The following is a 24,943-nucleotide window of genomic DNA, read 5'->3' as shown; positions in this document are numbered from 1 at the left end:
TCTACCTCTCTCTCTCTCACACACACACACACACACACACACACACACACACACACACACAATCTCCAAGTTTGCTTAAGATTTTATCTTCAAAGAGATGAAAAATAAAGAGAAACCCAATGCATGTTCAGATTAGGACGTGAACTAAAATATGTATCTTCCCTTGTGAAAAAATACAAATAATCTCAAATAGTGAGAAAACACTAGACACTGAAATAGGGTTGGATGGGGTAGTCAGATAGGCTTGTCCCATACCATGGAAGAGGGGGACTTCTTCTAGGCTGCTTTTCTTTATAGTGAAACTTCTAAGAAATACTTAGAGCTAGCTAATGCAAGGAGTTTAGTTTGAGTTAGAAGCAAAGGACTTCATGTTTACTACTGAGCCATTCTCCCATCTTTTCTCTTGTACTCTTCTTTCTTTTCCCCATTTCTTCCCCAATATCATTCTCTATGGTGTACAGATGCATGGAAGAACATCATGTTTTATTCTACGACAGTCTATCTTAACACTGGTTGAAATGATTATTCCTAGGTTAGTTCTAAATACGATGAAAAAATTCATCTAAAGACCATGATTCCATAAGTAAAATCCTATTGGATTGTCGGAAAAGTCATGATGCATTTTTGCAACAAAAAACATAGAAAAAATATGTCATGACTTTTCCGACAACCCAATAATTTCTTTGCATATATAGGATAGTCATGCTCTCTTTTTGTTTTTGTTTTTCTTTTTTTTTGCTTCACATGCTTAGACTTTGAATATGTTTCAAAACAAAAATATGTAGTAAGTCTATTACTACAAATAAATATAACTGGAACAACAGCTAAAATAGTCACCAAAGGGAGTAGAATGGGAACAGAATACAGGAAAACTACCTCTCTATTCTTTAACATGTCCTCAAAAGTACTGATAAAATTAAGCAAATACCTAGGATATTGCTTACCCTAGAATCATCATCATCATCATCATCACCATAATACATACATAATAAGATAAAAGGTTTTCAAGGGCTGGCTCACACTATACTTTTCTCTTTTGAGGCAAATGACACTTCGTCTTTACTTAACAGGCAGATTACCATAGCCTCTTATTGGTGTTAATTTAGACACAAGTTTAAAATTCCAAAATCAAGTACAGTATATCAGTAATATGATATTTATTTTATCTGGAAAAACTGGACAATTACATGAAAATGAGTGTTGGAATTGGCAGAAAGTGTTCATCATAAAGGTCAAAGTTTCATAGATTATTCCAGTAACAAAGGCAGATCAGCTGGGCTAGCCTGGTGTTGAGGAAAGATGAATGGACGAGAGGTCAGGAGGCTGGATTCTGCCTGGCTCTGCCGTTAACCAGTCCCTCAAATCTAAGCAAGTCCCTCACCTCCCTGGGGTTCAATTCCCTCACCTGTGAAATGAGGAAGTTGAATGAGGTCATCTTAGGGTTCTTTCCAGCTCAAACATTCTAAGATTGTCTGGGCTCACAGGACTCAGTCCTCACATGAGCCACAGTGACTGGAGGACCCGATGGCCAGTCTTTTCTCTGGATGGGTCAGGTGCTTCCATCCACCGGCAGTGAAATGAATGAGAATGAGCAGTCTGGCAGCTCCCCACCCCATGACAAAGCTGGGGCAGGCTCTAAGAGCACAGACACACACACCGTGTCCAAGTTGGACACAGGGACCCATGAGCTTATTTTCACCATCAAAAGTACCACCTGAACTGCAAAATTAACACTAAAGTTCTTTTGAGATAGCAGGTGTTGAATTATTTTAATATTTACTGCCTAATGTCATCTCTGCAAGAATAGGTTTAACCTGAAAAGATTTAAAAGAACCGACAAGAATGATTTCAGAAAAATGTAGGTTAGTTATTGCAATGGATTATCATTGGGGGAATCTGTGAAATCTCACTCTGGGTAACTTCAAAAGTAGAAGATTTTCTTTAATTTAGGGTCTTTCTTAGAGGCGGAGAGAGACTTAATAATTTCTTGAAGGCCCTTTTCTGATTTCTCTCTTTTCGCTCTTTTGTTCATGAGGGAGGTGAGAAGTCCTCCCAATCCTGGGAAGGATTCAAATGAGGCCAGAGAGACCAGGGAAGTGGTTGGCTCAGTTGTGTAGCTGTGCTCACTTATAGGATTGGATTTTATCTTCATAAGGACCAGGTCACACAGACAGGTCATAATTACCTTGCCAATGAACCCTCTGTCACCAGGAAATGGAAGGAGGAGTAAAAGAGATGACCATAAATGCTCCAACCAAAAAAACAGGGCCTCCCAACCCCCACAGATTCACTAACAAAGCAAACAAAACAAAAAAGTTCAGAGTCAAAATACATCCCACCTTGTTGAGAATGACACTTGACTTTGTTTGGGGCCTGAGGTATATGCCCCTCTTCATTTTCAGAGAAATTGTAAGACTGAATTTTGGCTAACACCTGGTAAGGCGCTGTCAAAGGGCCAAGCTTTGTTCTGGCAAACACTCACAGAGTTATAGAAAACCACACCATCAGGGGCTGACCGCCGGTGCCGAGTACCACAGCCATTCAGGGGAGACTCCAAAATGAAGTGGGTGCCATTCATCTTTGCCTTGCAGGTAGGATCCAACAGGGTGAGCTCCACCCCCGAGTAGCTGTTGGCCTGAAATAACAACCACCGAAGACATTAAGGGGGGAACCACAGGCAGTTCTGCAGCACGCAGCACATTTTGCCTGGTCTCCAAGTAAAGATTGCTGAGGCCTGCATTCCCCTCTCCTCTTACCTCTTCCCAGCCTACCAGCTCTCAACAGCCTAAGGATTGTGTTTGTTGGCCTTGGAAATTCAATAGCAAAATATTGACACACAAGAACCTGGAACCCCCCTTACTGAGAACAACAGGAACCGGTTGAGAATCACAGCCAAGGGGAAGTGAGCCCATCCAACTGAGACAACAGTATCAAGTCTCTGGAGTCCAAAAGTAAAGGAGCTAGAGGGAAATTACTAACACACACTGCGGCAAGATGGGGAGGGAAGTGACCTTCTCGTCTCCCCTTTAAGAACCGGCACTGACCTGAAAAGAATCTTTTTCTACCGCCACGATCATCTTTTCATTGTCACATTTGACTGACAGGGCAACATCCATGCTCCCTTGCACCTCCTCAGGCTCTCTGGGACCAGAAATCAGTCGTAAGCTGGGGACGACAGGGTCCTTTGGCTGGGGGATCCCATCTTCTCCCCCTTCCTTCTGGCCTCTCCTGGCGAGGTCCGGGAAAGGAAAGGGGAAGCCTCCATTCTGGCCACCCCCTCCCCGGATGGGTGGGTTGTCCAGGGTGCCAGGTCCCAGTAGGATCCGTAGCTCAGGAGGGATGGTATGTACTTCCTCATCTCTCATCTCCTCTGGTGGTGACAGAAGAAAGCACAACATCATCAGTGTTTGATGCAAGAATGCAATCATCGTTAGAGGCAAGAACGGAAGGAATTAGCAGAGAATGGGTATGTGTAAAATTACTCTTAACAAGTAATGTATAGAAGAGATGAGGAGTGTGGAAGCCTGAACTCTATCTAGTCCTGGTGTTCCTTCTAACCCGAGCGGCTTTGGGCCAGTGGCTTACTTCTCTGTACCTTGGTTTCCCAATTTTTTTAAATTAAGAGGTTGGGTGAGATCAGTGGTTCGCAACTTTGGCTGCACATTAAAATCACTTTGGGAGCTTAAAAAAAAAAATCCCTCTGCCCAGGTTTCACCCCAGGCCAATTAAAAATCAGGCCCTCTGGAGCGGTGCCTAATAGTATGTTTGAAAGCTCCCCACATGATTCCAGTGTACAGCCAAGGTTGAGAGGCATTGGATTAGATGGTTTCTAAAGTACTACAAACTATAAAAATACATAATTCTAATAAGTTATGTGGGGCAATATTAGTCCATTCATATTCCATTGAAATATTTCCCTTGTATCTAGAGGTTTTTTAGACAAGTTTCTGTAAAGATTTCTTAAAACAATATTGGTATTTTAAAATTAGTTGTGGATTGGGGAAAGGGGGTTGTCACTTTGTGAGGGGTTAAAAGTATAACTATTGCATTGTTTTGTACACCTGAAACTAATAAAAAATAAATAATAAAAAAATGAAACAAAACAAACAAACAAAACAAGATGTTCTAACCACAACTTTTGAGTTACTCATCAGTGAGATTTCTCTCATGGGATATGTGCCACATACATTAATAAACTCTGTTTTCTCTTGTTAAAAACAAACAAACAAACAAACAAATAAATATTTGTTGAATGAATGAATGAGATGAAATAAAATAAAAAATTTTTACATCTGTGAAAAAAGAAAATTATTTGCTGCCTCCTTTTTGACTGCTAAATTCTATAGGTATCTGGGTATCCTGGCGTTTTAGAACCTAGTCCTGAGGGAGAAAAGAAAAAGCTGTTTAGGTTTTATTTCTAAAAAAGCTGCATAGCTACTTATCCTTTCAAAGGGAGAGACATATTTCCACTCAATCAACAGTCAGTGTCTTTTCATATTGTCAACAATTTAGAGAAAAAAAAAAAAACCTTTCCCTAGTATTTTCTGCATCCACTCTCCAAAGCCAATTGACGTGTGCTTGAGGTCAATCCATCTCAGTGGGAGTTGAAAGTGAAGATGACCAGTGGACATTACCTCTCCTTTAATACAATCTTTTAAAGAGCACAGCTGCATGGGTCCAAAAGAAATCAGAGCTTTGGAGGGTTTTTTAATTTGTACTTTGACAAAAACCTTCACAACAACCCTGTGAGGTAGGTCCCATTATTCTCCCATATTACTGAGGAGGAACAGCCTGAGGCTCAGGGGTTAATCAGCTTCCCCCTTCTCCCCCCACCCCAAACAGTGAATAAATGGCAGAGCCGGGACTTGAACCTGTACTCCTAACCTTCATCCTATCAGCACTGCACTCAGTAGCAACACCATGGGGTGAGAAACAGGTCTGGGGGGCAGAAAACTTAGGATTTGAGTCTCAGCAGCTATACGACCCTGGAAAACCTCAAGAACTTGTTAAGCCTCTGCTTTCTGCTCCATCGACCTGGGGTAACAACTCTCCCATATTCCCTCTAGGTGAGAATGAGAATGAGAAATCTCTTCATGCTGTTTGATCATACCATTTGGGTTGCTTATGTTGAGAATGAGAAAGCACGTTGTGCATGTCCTCGTGACTATTTTTATATAAGATACAGCCTGAGCTAAGACTTCTCTCCTGCAGTCGCAACCCCTCTGTATCTCAGCTGTAAGTTATTATTAGGTACCTCGGAACCAGGAGGCCAGGCTAACTTATTATTAATGTAATCACAGTGAACGCGCTTTATAACAAAGTTCTCCAACATGCAATCAACATTATGTTACTAAAAAATCTATATTAAAGACCCTTACCTCAAAATAATCTATCACAAGTCAAGATAACTTTAAGCTTTATAGTAAAAAGTGGTTAAACAAATCATTAAAATTTGCAATAAAAAAACAGCACCCTGAAGTGAGAGTTCCTCATTGGAATGCTTCACTTGAGGGATATTTTCAATACAATTAAAAAAAAAATCAAACTTACCATTGTTTTCAAGCTGAAGGTGAAATCTATTAGCCACAGGAGCCACTGTGTATGATGTCACTGGACTATAGCCATTGTCTAAGGCCCACTTGACCAGATTCTCTGGGGTTGAAGGAATGTCATCTCTTATTGATTTAGTCATTCTCATGGACCTCTCACTCTCTTTCCCAAAGCCAATACTGTTAAGAGCCTGAAAATAATAGCAAAATTTCACTTATGAGTCTGAAATCAAACAGTGCTTTTAATAAGAATAATTAAATATCTGAAACAAACAGATTCTATACTGTATATGAAGGAATTATCTATTCTTTCAATCCCTATTTTCCTTGGACTAAGAACACCAATGTGAAAATCTGTAACAACAGATTAAGAGAAATCTATGCATGCTGTCTGATCATACCACTTGGGTTATGTTGATAAAAATAATCTAATGACAGCCAAGTAGCTACATACTAAGTATATCTAGCATGATACTGCAGTTAGTTTAATGTTTAAATTATTAACACACACATACCAAATATGTATGTAGAGCAAACTTTCTCTTATTTTTACTTAAAATTATGTATAAAGTATACAGATGTGAATGTTATATTCCCCCCCGCCCCCCAAAAATGCCTATTCCTATTTCCTTATCCAAGATTTAAATGAAAGAAGGCTCAGCCTAGTTATTTCAGTAGTTAATTATTAATAGAAGACTATCCCATTTTTGTAAACTATTAAGTTCCATATGGTGCAACCAATGTTTATATTTCATTTACAATTTATGATCTATTTAGCAATCCTGTAATTGTATTTGTATGCCAATCCTATTAACTGAATGTGCTTAGATTCTATGTTCTAAAGATTAATCAATTTAGGTTACTATGCCTCTAAATATCAATATTTTATCTAGCAAGTCAGTCTTAAAATTGGCTTTCACCTGGTAATCAGTTACAAAATTAAAGCTGAATGATAGAAACTTTTCCAGAAAAGGAAATAAAAGGACTCTGAGTAACCAGGACATAAAAGGTACATTTTCACATCACCTGCTGACTCCTATCCAGCAGTGATCTTGTCAGATGGTAAGGGAGCTACATGACGCACAGGGAACGCACAGGGAACCCCAAAGGGAAGGCACCACATTTTCAACAACTGCTCCAACAGAGCTGAAAAGTCCTTCCAACATGCAGATTATGGCATTTTCATGCTGTATAAATCTCACTTTAATTTCCATGCCCAATTATTTTCTCCTGCATACATGCAGCATTTTCCTAAATTCCCCATTTGTTTCCCATTCTGTTTGCCCCTCACATGACTAAATATTAATCCTTTCCCACTGTAAAACCACCGAATACTCACAGGCTCTAAGTTCTCTTGGCCTCTTTGGTTGTGGGATAATAGCTGAGGATACATATTTTCAATTCAAAGCTTAAAGGGGCTCACTCAGTATATTTTTCTATTACCCAAAGTGCTTATCTGAGGGAAAACTGCCAGCCTGCCCAGTCACAATCATATATGCAAAGGAACCAGACAGCTCCAACCAAATTCTATAGCCATTTGCAAAAAACTCTGCTTCACAGATTTGGAATATTCTAGCTCTTACTGTGATTCAGAGAAAACTCCTTAGGGGAAGAAAGGGTTAAAAAAAGAAAGAAAGAAAACTAAAATGAGATAAAGAAAATTCCAATTTGTTCTTAGAACTTTTTATTCATTTAGTCAAAGACAGTTTCTTAGGCACAGCGTCTTCCAGCCTCTCAAAGTAGCATGTCATTTTGATTGGCTAGAGTTGTAACACTGGCTTACATACTACTGCTTGGCCTCATCTGCCCTAGTCTTTCATATTGTTGGACAGCTGAGAAAATACTATATTTCCAGAATACTATTATGATAACAGCCACCTGTCCTTCTGGTACCAATATGGAGTGATTTGTTTACACCTTTCCACATGAAATCTAGGAGCTGTCAGTACAATTCATACTGATTACGCCTCGGGACTTACAAGGCTAGAAAATCTATCCACACATTTGTGATGCAGCAAGGCTCCGGACAATGGCAAGCAAGTAGGTTCCCAGCAATGAGTGAATGCCTCACCCTGTATTTCTGGGTGTCCCCAGGCTTTTTCCAAAGCCTCAGTGTAGCTACTCCAAGTGGGAGTGTTCAAGGGGGTCTCCAAATGCCGCCACCCACTTTCCCACCTATGTCTTCATAAAGGATGATAAGCTAGGTAAAATCTTCCTCCTCCCCCACCACCCAATACACACACTTGCATCAAAACTGTTGGTGTAGAAGAGGGGGGACTGGGGGAAGAATGGGTCAGGAAGTATAGCGTATATTCCCACTGGGATTTTTTTTAAAATGTCTTTTCTAAGAATAAGCTAGCTATCACCAACCTTGAAGTCCTAATGCTACATTAAATAGTATAACAGGAAATTTCTAACACACATATCCTCCATCTATTCTTTCATGTTTTGGAGGTTCTTCCAAAACGTGATTATGCATGGTTCATAAGAGAACTGAAGAAAAAGCCAGAGCTGGGCAGGGCAATGCAGATATTTCTGGTATTCCCATTCTTGCCCACAGTACAGCTCTTTGCATCTCCTTGGACCATCCTGTCATTTGGAGGGTGCATACTGCCAACATCCCACCCATGTATAATAGGGCTGGCTCTTCTTTAAATTTACCCTACAATTCCTTTAGTAGACATTTTGCTTTGTTTTCACTTTGTTTAGAGAAATCAATTGCTCCTATAGACAAACTTTTAAAGATTTGCTTAAGGAAGGAAGATGAACTCCCTTTTTATGGTGCGTGCATACTGTGCTAGGAGCTTTACATATGTTATCTTATTTAATGCTCCTCCAAAATACTGGGGTGCCAAAAACGTATATATACATTTTAAGAGATGTTATCTATGTATTACTTTTCAAAGTTGAATTGAATTACGGTAGCAATGTGTAGTATGACGTTTGCTCAAAAGATGGCATTAATCAAATGAATGCTAGCATCACCATGTGACAGGCAGGACAATCAAAGAAAATGGCGGAAGCATGGTTGTCGTTTGAGGAGCGCAAGACCATTGTGAAGTGGTATTTGAAATTCAAGAACGTTGTGGAAGTGCAACGACAATGGAGGTAAAAGTATGCAGCAGGACCTCCAACATGCCTAACGACTGCATGCATTCGTGATAAGTTTGAGACACCTGGTACTGTGTGTGATGTGCACAAGGGAAGATCTGGGAGGCCTCGCACAGCAACAAGTCCTGCTTCTCCTGCTATGGTGTTAAAACAGTTTACAAGCTCACCACAGAAGTCTACCAAACAATGTTCACTGTAATCAGAAGTGTCTGGATGCTGATGGGAACCACTTTGAGCATCTCTTGTAGTTGCAGAAGTCAAACGTAACTTGTATTCATCTTCTGTTACCGGTATATATTGAGTATTACAATTTTAATACAGTTTGTTTCTTTCTTAAAATGTGTATACATATTTTTGGCACCCTCTGTTCTAGGCACTGCTATTCCTTTGTTAGAGAGGGGGAACCTGAGGCTCACAGAAACTAAGTAGCACCTACAGCTGAGAACTCATCCTAGCAGGCAGTGTGCTGAGTGCTTTAGGTGAAACACCCAGGAGGCACTTAACAAATACTTGTTAAATGAATAAACGAATGAACAAATGAACTCCGTTAAACCTCACAGTAACTCTCAAGGTGAGTACTATCATTGTACCCATTGCACAGGCAAGGAAACAGGCTCAGAGTTCAACTGGATTGCCCAGTATCAACTGGGAGTAATGACAACTGGAGATGAGATTTGAATCCAGCCCTGTCTGGCACCAAAGCCAGGACTCCTTCCACTTCACCGTTATTGTTGTCAAAGAAAATACTAGAAACAAGGTCACTATAAACCATTTCCCTCTTTCTAAGCACAAAGGTATGCCTTTTTATTAGCAGGTTAACTTTCCTTCACAGTACAGTCAGAATTCACATCTGAGACAGGGAGTTAGGAAATCACAAAGCATGAAACTGGGGGAGTAAAAAAGAACATCATGAAACATTACCTAATTGTTTAGTAATGTTGTCATGCATTGTCCAAAATTGGCCGGGAACAGGAGTACAGCCAAGGAGAGAAATATAAACAGATCTTGCACTGGGATGAGCAATCTCATTTCTAGCCTTTCTGATTCATGTGAGAAGTGGGGACATTCAAAGCGAACTCCAGGACTGCCAGGGACCAGGCACACATACTCAGGGAGAGAAAGAGCCATTGAAGGGTCAGGGCTGAAAGAACATTTATACAAGAACTCCAGCAGAGAATTAAAATGGACCGTATGTTTTTGTCTTTCAAAGCATGATTCCCCTTCCTGTTTTTGTTATTCTAAAATTAAAAACATTTGGCTGGTGTGCCAGGCAACAAAGGCTGCAGACACCTCGGATCACCAACCGCCCTCATGCCATGCCAGCGACAGCAATCAAAACAGCTCTGACTTCAGAAAATCACGGGTGGGCTGTGTGCTTGACACCAAATTAATGTATCACCATTACACAGGATGGCTTACTGGGATCCTCTCAAGTTAAAACACACACACACACACACACACGCCACAGGAACCAGAAACGATTACTTTAAATTAAGATGTGTGTGCTCGTGGTTTTGCCTGCTGCCTCTGGTGAGTGCTTGCACATGCTGTTGCCTAGGGGACCGTTGGCTCTGTTCACTGCTGCATCCCGCGAAGGTGCAATGAATGAATAATACCCAAACCAAAGGCATCCCACTCCCAAAACATCAGAAACATAAAAACCATTCCAATGGATTAAATGCAGGTACTACAAGAGGAAGTGGTGACAATTTTTGTTTAAAAAAAAACAATGCACAAAAATTTGAACCTACAAAAGAGATGCTAAAGAGATAATTATCTTCTTTAAAATGAGGAAGGGGATTTTTCTTTAACTTGTAATATAATTCACTCCAATATGCTGTCAAATAGTTATCTCCCTAAACATATTTGAAAAAGATTTATTTGACCAAATTTCAACATTTAGCTCTTCAGGAAATTAGCTGCTGTTTGCCTGCCATGCCAACCAGCTAAGCCTCTTCAGTATATTTCCTTCATGAAACATAATGCTTAAGGAACAGGCTGGGGGAGATTTCTCTAGCGTCATCTCACTCACCTCTCCATTACTGTGAATCTTTTATCCGTGTTTCACCCTTAGAAGTTAGAAGCAAGTGAAAAGGAATACCAGTGTAACATATTTATCTCAAAAGTCACGAGTGTGAACCTTACAGGACTCAATCATAAAAGGCTTGTGTTGGTTATTTTACACTGACTATGATTGGAAAGTAGAGTGATGCATTTCAGGAATTTCACAAATGAGGGAACTAAGTTCCAGAGGCATTAAGGGACTTGCCCAAGGTCACAGTTTGTGTTATAAATGGCAGAGTCTGGACTCAAATCCGGGTCTGTCTTGACCCCAGAGACCATAATATTAACAACCACACTGTTCACCCTTGTCAGGAGAAGCCAAGGACCAGGCTATTCTGCAAAGTGAAAAATTATTGCGAGAGCTCAGAGTCCAAAGAAGCAGAAACTTTACAATAATAACACATACAAACATGGCTTAAGTTATCGCCAGTCATCAAAACAATGACATGCTCAACCAACTTACAATAACTTTCAGGTTTCCCTTAACATCGAAAGACTTGATCACCCAGTTGACAGACTTTTTGCACTTCAAGATCAAGGTGAGATTTTTTACCACCTCAGGGTCCTTTCGAGAAGGTCTTATGTCAATTATTATGTCCACCTGGAAAGCACTGTGAACGGAAAACAAAGGCCGAGTTAGGACCCAAATGCCAGAAAGTTGCAACTATCTCCCCTCTTCCAAGTCTTCATGTTTCCAGTGTCTGGCCAGTTGATTAAAAAGCTGGAGTCGATCCCAGGCAAGTGACATGTGCAAAACAGATTGTTAGTGCACACATAACAAAATGGTCTTACATAACAATAGAAAAATATGACTGCTGATAATTAGCCGCTAAAATTTTTCTCCTCTTTGAAAAAAAAAAAAAGGTGGTTACTTAATGCAGCCACTGTTTGAAATGGACTTGAACAAGCCAGAAAAGTTTACTTCTGAAACAGAGCTGTTGCTTTTTCAACCTTCAATGCCTTCAATGCTTGCTTCAATGTGTAACTTTCTAATATGCTATATGTCCAAAACCCTTCAAAACCAGAAGTGGGCAGCAGTTTGGTGAGTGTGTGTGTGAGGGAGGCATGGCAGTAAAAAAAAAAAAAAAATAAGGGAACTTCAGAATAAGATGCAAAAGGCTGGAGAAGTTATATAAGGTTGGTTTGCTTAAGCCATTAACATTTGCTACAGAATCGTATCTTCATTCGCTTTCCCAAACTTCTAGATATACAGTTACTAAAACAAAGAAAACAGATGGTCAACCAAGTGATTACTGGAAAATTGATGAACACAACCCAAACTTCTAAGAATTCAGTATAAAAGAGAATTTTTACCAAACAATAGCATCTCTGTCATCCTGAATTTAAAGGAAAATCTTTCTTTCCATCTTGGCTTTACATTCTTGAAAAGTATAAAAGGAATGATATACTTAAATGAAGCCTTAGGCTTAATATCTAAAGCATATTGGCCAAATTGCTTCTAATTCTCATTCTCTTTTAATTTTCCTCAAAATTCTTCATATGGGACAGAATGGAATCTTACCAAAACTGATCTTAGTTTATTCATTTTTGAAATCAAAATTTGGTTAGAATTTTAACTTTGAAATCCTTCTGCAATATAAATTTATATTTTAAGTCATTAGCCCACATGAAACGCAGTCTCAAGTGGAAGAAGGGCCACATTTTCCCCTTTTTATTTCTTTTTAAAAAATTTTCTATTCATTCTTGACAGGGAGGGTTAAATTTCCAGTCCTGGGGCAGGAAGTTGAGGGTGGAAAGGTGAATGAGAACACAAAGGACATATAGGTTAGATCCAAGGCTATTCGGTGTGTCACTTTGAAGGGCGACACCCCATCGTTTACAGGCACAGCTTTAAAGTAAGTGCTTACAAGTGAAAGAGTGCTCTGATGACACCATCAACAGAACTTTATAAAATCAGAATGTTATTAAAATAATAATTTTAATGAGGCACATTTTGTAATTTTCTTATCAGGGGACAACTTCAGTCAAAGGAGATAATGATGGAGCAAGACTGACTGTGTCCAAATTAGTACCAAGAAGTTCCGAATAGGCTTCAGGAACGCATCGGAATATTGGGGACCTACAGACAGATGCAGAAAATACAGTGTACCCCTGGTGCCTTTACTCCCTTCTTCAGAGCTTCTGTGAATCTCACCCAAAGCATCAATGGCTCCCTCCCTCCTGCACAGGCAGGGCCACACCTTTCCCTACCTCAAGTCAGGAAACATCTTTATTTTCATCTCTTCTCAGTTCAGCACACACACACACACACACACACACACACACACACACTCACTCACACTCACCTGTAGGGGTTAGAGTTGGGGGAGATTAACTCAATGATGTGTACTTCCTTATCCTGGGGCTGGTTGGATATTACACACCCTTCTGCTGCTTTGGGCTGAAGGTACTCAGCAAGGTAATTGAGAGAGAGAAAATTCTTCCCTATGTTGCACGTGGGAGGGAACACTTGATCTGAAAAGTAAAGAAGCACAGGACAATCTGTCAAACCACTGAGCTACATGGTGGTGACCAGACTCAAAGGGAAAGAAGGTGATGGTGACACTGACCAAGGGCAGGATACAGGGAACCACAAGTGCTAAGGAGGGGCCTTAGATCTCCTCAACCATTGCCCTGAATGCCACCCTCTGGCCACTAATGTCCTCCTAGTGATCACCTCTAGTGGCCTCATTTGGTCTAAGTCCTCTCCTTTCCTGTTCTCTGTAATACTTCTTGGTGCTCATCCATTTCCTCTGACCATTTCCAGTCTCTTTCACTGGCTCCTCCTCCTCTGCCCATCCTTTAAACACCAGCGGTCCTCAATCTTGGGGGCATGTAAGACTCCACCTGCTTGGTTCCCATCCCAGAGACTCAAATTCAGACCTAGGTGGAGCTTAGGAGGCTCTCTTTTTGAAAACCTCCATAGTTGATCCCAATATAAAACCAAGACTAAGAGTCTCATTTCCTTCCTCAATCCTCTTGTTGCCTCATATTCTTCCTAGATGATCGCAATCACTCCCATATCCTCAACTTGCACCTAGATCATCACTCCTTTCCTGAGTCACGGACCTGTAATGTCATCTGCCTAACAAGCACCTCCCACCTAAAACTCCACGAAATACTTCAGTTAGCATACTCAACACTGAATCCAATTATTGACCCTGTCCCCAGATATGCTCCTCCTCGGATGGTTGCTACTTCATTAATAGGAGAACCAGGTCCCATAGTAATCCTCTGGCCCACCATGTATAATTAATCACTCCCCCGTATTGATTCTTCATAGCACTTTATACTCTCAAGACCGAAGGTAGGAGTTTGGGGGACACAGTGAGGGCAGACTTGTACTCTTTCTCACAATCTCGACACAGACAACTAATGCTTCCATAGCACTTTACTGTTTACAAGGTGCTTTCACAAATATTGTCTCATTGTGCTGAGGGCTGGTCATCACCTCTACCAGGAAAAGCGATGCAAGTACCAAATGTCTGAAGATACTCCCCCAACGGCACATGCCGTTTACACAGCACTGTGGTTGATGGGATTTCCATTCAGTGGTTTAAATGTTTAAACAGAACTTGAAACTGCTGGCAGTGTGACAGCTGGGACCAGTGTTAAGGAAGTTCTAGGTGTAGCAAGCTCTTTTCAGAAGGAGTAATTAATCAGAGTCCTGGCACTTTAATGAAACAGACTTCTGCCCTTTTCATTTAATGGACAGGATGCCAGGATTCAAATTCACAGGCAGGTCTCAGAGAAGCATCAGTCTAGGAGGTCCCAAGGTTGGGTTGATCCTGCCCTCTTCCCACCCCCACCAAACTTGTGCAACCTCCCTTGTGCTGAAATGACAGCACAAGCTGTGGCGACAGGGCTCCATGCACCATGGCATCCCCAGAGCCATCCCTAGAACAGAGGGGACCAGAGGAGCTCCCGCGGCCCCACTTGCAGGCTCATTTCAAGAGGGCGGTAAGCTCTGAATGCTGCATTCTTCCCTAACGACCCCCTCAGAGAGAAGAGGTCAGGGCTCCGCCAACTCAGGCTGCCAGAGCAGCCTCCTCTCCACATCTGCTGAGGGTTTTGCCAGATGAGCAGATGAGGAATGCACGCCCTGCAGCTGCAGCCCTGCGGATGCCTCCCCCAGATCACAGGACGGAAAATGATACTGGGGTGGCAAGGCTGAAATTTCATCAAGAATCAGGGGTTGTGTGGATGGGCCATAGTCAGGCCAGTCTGGAACTCAAGAGACTAGGAAACTCCTGGGACTCTGGCCTGTAGATCCAGTTCACAGGGTGCCTGGTCTGCATCTGGCATATAATAGTAGGTCCATGGTATAGGTTTCCTGAATGAACAAATGCTGATGTGAGATTTGAAACAAATAACAAAATACTCACCCACATCATGACCCTCCTAAGCCACTAGTGAAGGTTTAATTGTTTTCAAGTTGCTGTTATTAAGGGCTCAACTCCCAGGTGCCATTGTCACGAAGTTGAATAAGCTGATCACATTTTGGTGGCTGGGGGTGGGGTGTGGGTGTGTGTGTGTGTGTGTGTTTCCCCCAAATGACCTTCTGTATGCCTGGCATCAAAACTTACATCAACTGCCAAGTAGAAAGGAAACCACAAAGGGGAATCCCCGGGTAGAAACCTGGCATGTTTGGGGTGGTGGGGGTCACATGCTTATTTGTATTTTAGGAAAAGATTGACAAATGACTTTGAGGCCTTGAATGATATATTCTGAGAGCCTGGGAGGTGACGCAAACTCCTAATTGTCCTGCTGTAGAAACTAAGACTTGAAGCTTCACAGTTAATGAGACCAGCTGGGGTAAGAACTGAAAACTCTTCAATTTTTTCACTCCAGGTATACAGTTTAGAGCAGTAGTTCTCAAAGATTTGTGAGCGTCAGAATCACCTGGCATGCTCGTTAAAACACAGATGACTGGACGCCACCCCCAGAGTTTCCAATTCAGTTAGTCTGGGGTGGGCTTGAAAATAGGGATTTCTAACAAGTTCCCAGGTGATGAGGATGCTGCTGGGGTAGGGACCACACTTTGAAAACTATTGGGGAAAGAGCAAGAACACAGGCTCATGGCCTGGGGTCCCTGGGTTGTAGGGTAGAGAAAGCTCAGGTTGGGAAGCTAGTTGATGAGGCTTGCTCAGAGGAGTCTGATCCACGGTGATAAAACAGTATCACCTTGTATTCTATCGACCTAACTAAGGACTCTCACTTCCCCCAGCTGCCCCTCTCCATGGTACGGGCCAGTGACATACCCAACTGGTGGCTGGCATCAAGTTTCAGGGGCTCCAAAGGTGTTACCAAGGAGTTTACCAGTTTTTACTGGACTGGACACCAGGTCCTTTAAATTCTTCCCCAACCTAGTGTGTGGCCTTGGGGAAAAATCACTTAATCCCTCACTCTCAGGGCAGGTGATGGCTGTCCATAGAAGCACTTTCACTGTCAAGAGAACAGAGCCCAATATTCTAAATATTACTATAACACATTTTCTTGTTCTAAGAAATTCCAGGGGGGGCAATCAACATTCTTTCATGCTACTAGAATTCTGCTTCAGAAATGCAGACCATTGGCCAGAGCTTTCTCTTACAAGAGATTTTCTATGTTGTTCCAATGGGACTTGACCTCTACCATGAAAATTTAGTAACAAAGGTCAACTTTTTGAACCCAACTCTCATCTAAAATTCCTTCTTTCTTTACTCTGCTAACCAAGTCTTTCCATCCAGGTAGCCCACTTTTATTTCTAGACTGTGCTTATTTGGCTATGACTTAAAATAGAGGATCAGGCAACAGGCATTAGACTCAAGAGTCAGCATGCACTCTAATATCAGTGTCCACCTTTCCTGCATCTGTCCAACAACCCAGAGCCAAAAGAGGGCTAGGAACAAGCATTCAGGAACCCACCCTGCGCTGCCACACTGTCTGTGGAGGAGGTGACAACTGCTGTAGAATTCAACAGAAAGCAGATGGATGCTGAAGACCTGAAATGCAGTTTTCACACAATCACCGGACTATAACAAGGACCCACTCACAAAAGTTGCTATTTCTAGTCATTTATAGGGGTCCCAAATATACTCAACTAAAAATAATGATGAGAAAAATTCTTTAAAAAAAATAATACCCTTTCAAAATTGAGTCACCGGATATTTATATCCCTCTGCAAGGTAAGGAAATTCAAATGGGCACTCTCTTATCAAGGCCATAGAATTCCTTTCTCCAATAATTTGTCCTTGTAGCAGGTCTGAGTATTAAAAATACATTCAAGCGCTTTTCTTCTGCTACCGTCCAAAATTTAACCGATGTCTTTAAAATCATAAACTGACACTGGCTTCAAGTGTTTGCAAATAAAAGGTAAGAGGAAGCCCTGGTGTTGAACCAACCTGCCAAGTCCTCCTCTTTGCCATCAGTTATCGCCTCCTTTCCCACACCCTTGGCTTCTCGCCCTCCACTCACTTCTTCTGGCTTCTATATATGGATGTCTTCTGAATCCTACACCACAACCTCCTCCTCCTCCTCCTCTCTCTCAGTGAAGTGACTCCCCCATTTCTCACTTGGCCACTGCCAGGCCTGTTTCCTCAGATGGAAAAGGGGAAGGAGGGGACGTGGGGGGAACAGGCCCCAGTGATCCCGCAGGTCCCTGCCAGCCCCAACATTCTGTAATTATAGGATTCCTTGCCCTAACCACCTGGTCTCAGGAAAGAAAACAATGGACTGTTGCAAATCAGTCATTATTTGAAACCACATAAAATTTACCTTCCCCCACTTTAATATAAATGTTCCGTGCTATCTTGAGTTCGGTGAATGAAGTGACTGCTCCATACTCCTTTCGGGCCCAATTTAACAGATGTTCATTTCCATGGGGGAAGCTCCTTTCTTCTGTTTTTGCTGACAAGGAGAAGTTTCCTGATGAAAACTGGACCATAGAACCCTCAGACACCTACAGGAAAGAGAATTGCATATTTAATGTGGTGCAGGCACCTGGAGCTGAATCATAATGAGAGAACGCTTATCAGACAACTCATGAGGATTTGTTAATCTAACCTCTTCCCTTTGTTATACAGGCATATGACCTGTTTTCAGCAGCTGATTCAAGAAATAATCTCAAGGCTACTTCTACCCGCTAATGACGAAGCTACCAACGACCAGAATGTCCCTTTGAGTTTTTAAAGAACTTTGGGATGACAGACTACAGAGTGCATTGTTGAGTAATCATATGAGTTATCATTGCTATTTTCCAGATATCTAAATTGTAGGCCAACCTTTCAAGTAATGTGTTTCGAGTCCAGTGGAAAGTCTTGGTGAGTGTTGTCATGGGGTCGTAATGGGCTTCAGGGTCAGGGCAAGCGATCGCCAAGGCCTGCTAGCAAGTGAACTTGACTTCCAATCTTCCACCACCACAGGGACACAGCCCGAGTCCCTCTGGTTTATGTTCTGAGCACTGAGATAACAGGATGGCCAGAGGCTGCCAGTCTCCTACCACATTTCATTACTTCCTAGCAGTGAGATGAATGTGTATTAATTTATTTTGTAAGGTCCCCCCCCTCCCCAAATTCCCATAGATAATGAAGTCAAGAGGCTGCTGGACTTATCCTAGTAAAACTTTCGGGATGATTTATGCAAGACCCGCCTCCTTGCTGAATATATTTACACCACTGCTGACCTAGCAAATCATGGTATACAGTTAAACCCTGGACTGCAAGTAACTTGGTTTGTGAGTGTTCCGCAAGACAAGCAAACATTTCTATTAGGTTGGTGCAAAAGTAATGGCAAAAACCGCTATTACTTTTGCACCAGCCTGTAATACATTTTAACTTGGTAAACAAGCGATGTCTTGCAATCTAAGTAGTTTGTTTCCGGAATGAATTATGCTCGCAAACTGAAGAATTACTGTACATAATTAACTCATACAAAAGAGGAAAATGATCTTGTTGCTGTACTAGAATCAAATTTAGTTGCCGGTGAAAATATGCACGTCATCTTTATTGGCTACCATTTATAAAATAACTGATTTTATCAGTGTCAGCATGAAATGTCAGCAAAAAAACACACAAATTCCCAAGTCATAAAACTATAAATGTCTCATATTAAATTTCATATTAGCTATTTAGCATTAACAGAAAGCAAGCAGGTTCTAAAGAGGTTATAAATAGCCAGACTAAAAACAGGCTGAGGGCAAGGATTTTGCTTATGATTCTATTGCTTACAGCAGCATTTTCAACCTTCACAAGGATAAAAAATAGTACTTACCTTAACTATTGTGCTAGGCATTAATATTCTATTCAATTATATATACATATATTTTTTAAATGCTGGCAAAGAAGTACTTCACCAAATTGATTCCATGACCTAGTAATGCTGTGGTCTCCCTTTTGGATGAAAGCTCAGAGCACCTAAGAGCTTCTAAATATCCCGAAGCCCAGGCCACATCCCAGATCGATGAGAATCTTTGGAGTGGGACCCAGGCATCAGTATATTTTAAAGCTCCCTGGGTGATTCCACTGTTCATTCATGGTTGAGAAGCCCTGCCTTAATGGGTACTGAGTGATCCACAGTTTGAAAAACACTGTTATAGGTCAGGCCCGGTGTGGGCACCTTGCAGCTTCCTCTACACCAGTGGTCCTTAAAACACAGGTGACTTTGACCCCCAGGAGACTTTCGGCAATGTCTGGAAATGTTTTTGATTGTTACAACTGGGAGAAAGGAGCTACTGGCATCTAGTGAGTAAAGGTCAGGGATGCTGCCAAACATCCTATAATGCACAGGGCAGCTCCCACAACAAGGAATTATCCAACATGTCAACAGTGCTGTGACGGACAAATCCTGGTCTGCACTCTGGACTGAGTGAATGTTACTCAACCACTCTACCACTCAACCACCTACTGGATCCCCAAATTGACAGCCCTTTTTATGCCAGAAATCAGGCTGTTTAGTACGTAATAAAGAGTAAGAGAGCGTTTCTGGTTTGTATTGTCTGGGGAAGCCTAGAGCTAATCATTAATAAGCTGGCTGTAAACTATGAGCACTAATAGCAGTTACCATTTACTGAACACCTACTATGTATGAAGCACCACAAAGTGCTATCAAGTGTGGTAATGACATTTGCTAAATCTCCCAATGCCGGTTATAAGCAAAACCAGTGGGGACCATTTAGCTTCGACCTCGTTTAGACATCGCCTGCATAAGAAACACCCCCCGCCCTCAGCTATTTACAATAGCCGTGCCAACCTATGTATAAATCCTCGGAGGCTTAGCTACTCACCAACTGAACTTCAAACAATGTTTACCTGATTTTCTGACTTACGCACTGTAGTAAAATCTTCTTTGCACTGAAAAGCACTTGTGCTAAAAAGTCATTTTTATTAAGCCTGTCAACTGAAGAAAACCACAACAGTGCAGAGGCCTCTGTCCCACTGCCAGGGCAGCGCTGGATGCTTAGGCAAGCATCCCTGAACGTTCTGTTCCTTTTGTTCGCATCCACACTATAGCCATAAAATAAAACGCTGGGCTTTTAAATATGATACACATAGAGAACATTTTTTTTCAGAGTGGAAGGTGGGATGTATCACCCTGGAACATTCCAGAGGCAAGAATGTGAACAGTGTAAATAAGAGAAGAAATAGGGAGCAACTTCAGGATGTATCCTGAAGCAATTAAAAAGTGACACCATGGTATAGCCGATTCTTCGAGAAGGGGCAACGCCTGGCGGATCTCTCCATGTGCCATCAACCATGCTCAAGTCTGTCATCTCCCAGGCCAGCAGTAATAAGGATCATACACTCAGGGCTGAGGAATTTGGAAAAGGAGCTAACTGCCACTCCTCAGGCACATTCCAATAAGAAGAAAGCAAAGCTGCCAGGGGCAGTGAAGTGTCCCTGACTGTAGGTCAGTGGAAATTTTCTGCTGTGGCAAGGAGTTAGTCAGCATTCTGGCTGACCACCAGTTCTCCTGGCTCTGACAAAGCTGGACAAAGGCCTGCCCTAAGCCCCACCTGGTTTAGAAGGTATTGTTATTCCTACCCGATCCTCAGGAAGACCTGTGAGGTAGCTACTGTGATTTCCCTGGTAGAGAGGAGGAAACCTCAGAGGAGCTCATGGCCCACCCAAGGTCAGAGAGTTAGCACTAGGGCAAGATCAGGAGACTTCTGACTCCTGGTCCCAGGTGGCCTCCAGTTGAACCCTTCCAGAAAGAAGACCTCAATAGCTTCTAAGGCAGATTTCAGCTCTTACTTTCTATCTATTAGATTTCAGTTCTTCCTTTCTATCTGTAAGATTTGCCTTCCATCCACTCCACTTATCTGAACTGTGCCTTTCAGACCAAAGAATTCCTTCCTCTTTCCTCCATGAGACAAGCCTTCAAATGTTTGAAGACGTCACTCGACCCTACTCGCGACTTCACTTCTTTAGGGCACTGTCTCCAGCCCCCTCAACTCCTCCCCGGACGCCACGGTTATCAAGATCTCCACCAGCAGGGTCTGAAATGTGGTGCCTGGGAAAAGACTCAGGGTTTGGGGTGTGGTCGACAAATATACTGTGATGGTAAATTTTATGTGTCAACTTGACTGGGCCAAGAGGTGCCCAGATATTTGGTCAAACACTATTCTGAGTATTTCTGTGGGGGTGTTTTTGGGTGAGATTAACATTTAAAAATTGGTAAACAAGGTAAAACAGAATGCCCTTCCTAATGTGTTTGGGTCTCATCCAATCACTTAAAGGCCTGAACAGAACAAAAGGCTGACCTTCTCCCAAATAAGAGAGAATTCTCCGGCTTGACAGCCTTCAAATTGGAATATCAGCTCTTCTGGATCCTACAACAGCCTAATGGCTTTCTAACTCAAATTGGAACATCAGCACTGCAGACTTTGGACCTGCTCATCTCCATAATCATGTGAGCTAATTCCTGACATAAGCCTCTCTCTATGTATATGGGGACACTACATAAGTCCCAAGATTACATTAGCTTTTGTATCAGCTGAACCCTACTATTACATTATCTCATATTCATTCATTTATGCTTTAAACACATATCCAACGAATATATACTCAGTGCCCACCTACTCTGTGCGAGCCACTGTTCTAGGTGCTGGGGATATAGGCGAAAGACAAAATTCCCTGTCTCCGTGGAGCTTACAGTCTAGTAAGGAAGCCAGAGAAGCAAAATAAATGACCTATCTAATATGGTAATCAGTGCTATGGAGCAAAAGATAATAAATTAAGAGGAGAGGGATACAGCACTGTACTTTTAAATGTGATGGGGAGAGTCTGAGAAAGTCACTGAACAGTTCAAGACCTGAAGGTCATGAAAGAGCACCCATGGTGAAAGCAGCAGTAAGTGAAAAGGTCTGGCATGGGGAAGGGACAGCAAGGAGGCCAGGGCGGCGGCAGCACAGGGGTGAGGGGGAGACGAGTAAGAGTAAAGGTCAGAAGATCACAGAGGACGCCAGTAGGTCCAACAGGACCTTGCAGACCATTGCTAAGGACTGTGGTGTTTATTGGGCTGTCAGGAAAGTCACGACATACTTTTTCTATGTTTTTTGTTGCAAAAATGCACCATGACTTTTCCGACAACCCTATAGTATGGGTGAGATGAACTGCGAGTTCATTAAAACACTTAACAAATGTTTTAACAGGATCACTCTGGCTGCTGTATCAAGTCTAGACTGAAGAGAGACAAGAAACAGAAGACCAGTAGTAGACTTGTGAAATTATCCAGGGGAGAAAGAGTGGCAGGTCACACCAGGGAGCGGGTGGTGGAGGTGATGGTACTTAAATCCCCAGGTCTTTATTTTATTAGACTGAGGCTCTTCACATCCTTCCCTTACACCAGTAATTCTTTTAATACAAAAAAAAGGCTTATATTTATTCTTTAGATCCATATTTCAAGTCTTTAGAGACCATATAAAAATCCTTATTCAACATACCGTATTTCCCATGTATAAGACGCTCCCATGTATAAGACGCACCTTAATTTTGGGGCCCGAAATTTGAAAAAAAATGTATTACATAAAGTTATTGAACTCAAGTTTTATTCATCATAAAATTCATACAACTCCTCATCACTGTCAAAACTCCCAACCATAGCCAGTCTCTCGGATTGTTTTCTCAGTTGGAGGACCAAACTTAACGTTCAGCAGCACGATTTCCATTCACTTTTGCAAAGGCTGGATCACCTTTAACTTGAATTCAGCACTGTACGAAAATCTTTTCTGAGCCATTTCTGGGCAGAACGTGGCAAAACGTAACCTACCGTAATATACCGGTAACAAGTGCGAAACAATGAGCACGAAGACAACAAGCGCGAAAAAGCAGGAAATGCAAGTAAAAAAATCTTCAACCACTGGATAAGATGCACCCAGTTTTTAGACCCCAAATTTTCGAAAAAGGGTGTGTCTTATACATGGGGAAATACGGTATCTACATTTCCTATGAATGCTTTCGTCACATTCATCTCAATCCCGGAGAAGCTGAGCAAGAGCAGGCTGAGGTCTGTGACTTACAGGTACACTCCCACGCTGACCCAAGCACATTACAGAGCACTTACTGGGGTCCCAGGTTGTTCGCCAACTACAAAGTGACCCTACAAATTGTCCCCGTGTTGTCTCGAAGGGCATCATGCTAGAACCTGTCAAGGGCCCTGCTGAAATAAAGACATGACATATCGGCGTCATTACTCTACCAGTCAAAACTCTAGGACAGCCATCTTCATGGTCTGGCTTAGGTTCAAGTTTGTGGACGAACATAGATGTAAGAAATTAGTGGAGAAGGAGGAGGAGGAAGAGGACGGGGGGGAGGGGGAGGAGGAGGAGGAGAATAATTTTCTAATATGAGAAATGCTTACAATCACCACTGCAAGGAATCACCACATGAGTGACTATGAAATTGTTTTTAAAAAATGTTAAGAGCAAGGATTTTCTATTCAGATAAAATAGCAGAAACGTCCCAGGGCTGTTGATTCTATCCACCATCCTCTACCTTATTTGTAGGTCCTTGCCATGCTACCACCCCATTTCTGGCTCTTACATCTCAACCGAACTGTTACGGTGACCTTCTACCCTCCAAGCTGCCAATTCTGTCTCCCTCCATCCCTCCTCCACACTGTCACCTGGAAGACCTCTCTAAAAAGTAAACCCATGCTGATGCAGGATAGCATCTAAGCACCTTAACTGGCACATGACCAGAGAAGGACTCTGCCCACCCCACTTCCCACCACTCCCCATGTACCCAGGATTCACCATATGGAGTCACTCATGGTGGCAAAACACATCCTGCTGCTTCAGGCTCCCAGGCCTTTTGACATCCTGCTCCCTGCCTGGGCCACTCTTTCCATGTCTTGCTCACCTGGTAACTGCTCCTTGCCCTTCCATGGGCATCACCTTCTCTGTGAAACCACTGAAGCTCCCTTTCTCTCCTCAGGGTGGAGCTGCCCACTGTGCCTTGTACACACCTCATGCAGACTGCACCATTTATCAGCAAACCTGCCACCCTCAATTGACAAAGAACACCTCGAGGGCAAAACACAGTGGTCATTCTGAATCTCCTGGGCCTAGCACAGCACTTGGCACAAAGCAGGGGCTCAATTATTGCATATTGAATGAAAGTTCAATGCTGTTAATTACAGGAAAGGATATGCCATAATTTCATTCCCATAACCCTGACTTCCCTCGCTGCCCAGGAAATGATCATTCGCGCAGGCTTTCAAGCTAATGATTTGATTTTTCACCCAATAACTCCACCTAAAAACCAATTATTAAATCATTTAGTAGTTCCGCATTTTCCCCCAGAATCCACTGATCTTTCCTCCTGCCTGCTAATTAAAACCCAATCCTCTGACATTCCCTGACATGACAAACATCTTCCTGTGGGAATGAACAGAGCACTGAGCTCCGAGAATACCGATTCTTAGCAAGCATCTGTGGAAGGGGCAAATGTGAAGCATGTCACCATCCGACAGATCCCAGGCTGCCGAGACCCACACCGAGCCACCTCCTCTCCTGAAAGCTCTTCCTACTCAAGCCACGCACGACATTTGTATTTTAAATTCGAGTTATGCTACCAGACTTTTTTAAAGAGCAGAACATTATTCTATCTGCCAGTGCTGGGAGTTTTATTACAAGAACTTACGGCTAGGCGACGAGCGCCAAGTTTATTGTTTTTTCTGGATCAGATTCAACAACCTTGTCCAAAAGAGCGAGCAAAAAGCAAAAGAGGCAACTAGCTTTT

General features: G+C 42.2%; 1 protein-coding gene across 1 annotated transcript in view; it reads right to left on the bottom strand.

Annotated features, from left to right (window-relative positions):
- The window catches only part of TGFBR3 (transforming growth factor beta receptor 3), a 199,219-nt gene that overhangs the window by 33,242 nt on the left and 141,034 nt on the right, over positions 1-24,943 (bottom strand). The window contains exons 5-10 of the mRNA XM_019626991.1: positions 17,481-17,664; positions 13,031-13,199; positions 11,188-11,335; positions 5,551-5,740; positions 3,045-3,370; positions 2,483-2,635 (exon numbers count right to left, since the gene is read on the bottom strand). Of these exons, the coding sequence (XP_019482536.1) occupies positions 2,483-2,635; positions 3,045-3,370; positions 5,551-5,740; positions 11,188-11,335; positions 13,031-13,199; positions 17,481-17,664 (1,170 nt within the window). The remainder of the gene's footprint in view (positions 1-2,482; positions 2,636-3,044; positions 3,371-5,550; positions 5,741-11,187; positions 11,336-13,030; positions 13,200-17,480; positions 17,665-24,943) is intronic.

This window comes from Hipposideros armiger, unplaced genomic scaffold (genome assembly GCF_001890085.2).
Source record: "Hipposideros armiger isolate ML-2016 unplaced genomic scaffold, ASM189008v1 scaffold_696, whole genome shotgun sequence".
In the NCBI taxonomy this organism is placed as follows: Eukaryota; Metazoa; Chordata; class Mammalia; order Chiroptera; family Hipposideridae; genus Hipposideros; species Hipposideros armiger.
This window is presented reverse-complemented; position numbering and strand designations above follow the sequence as displayed.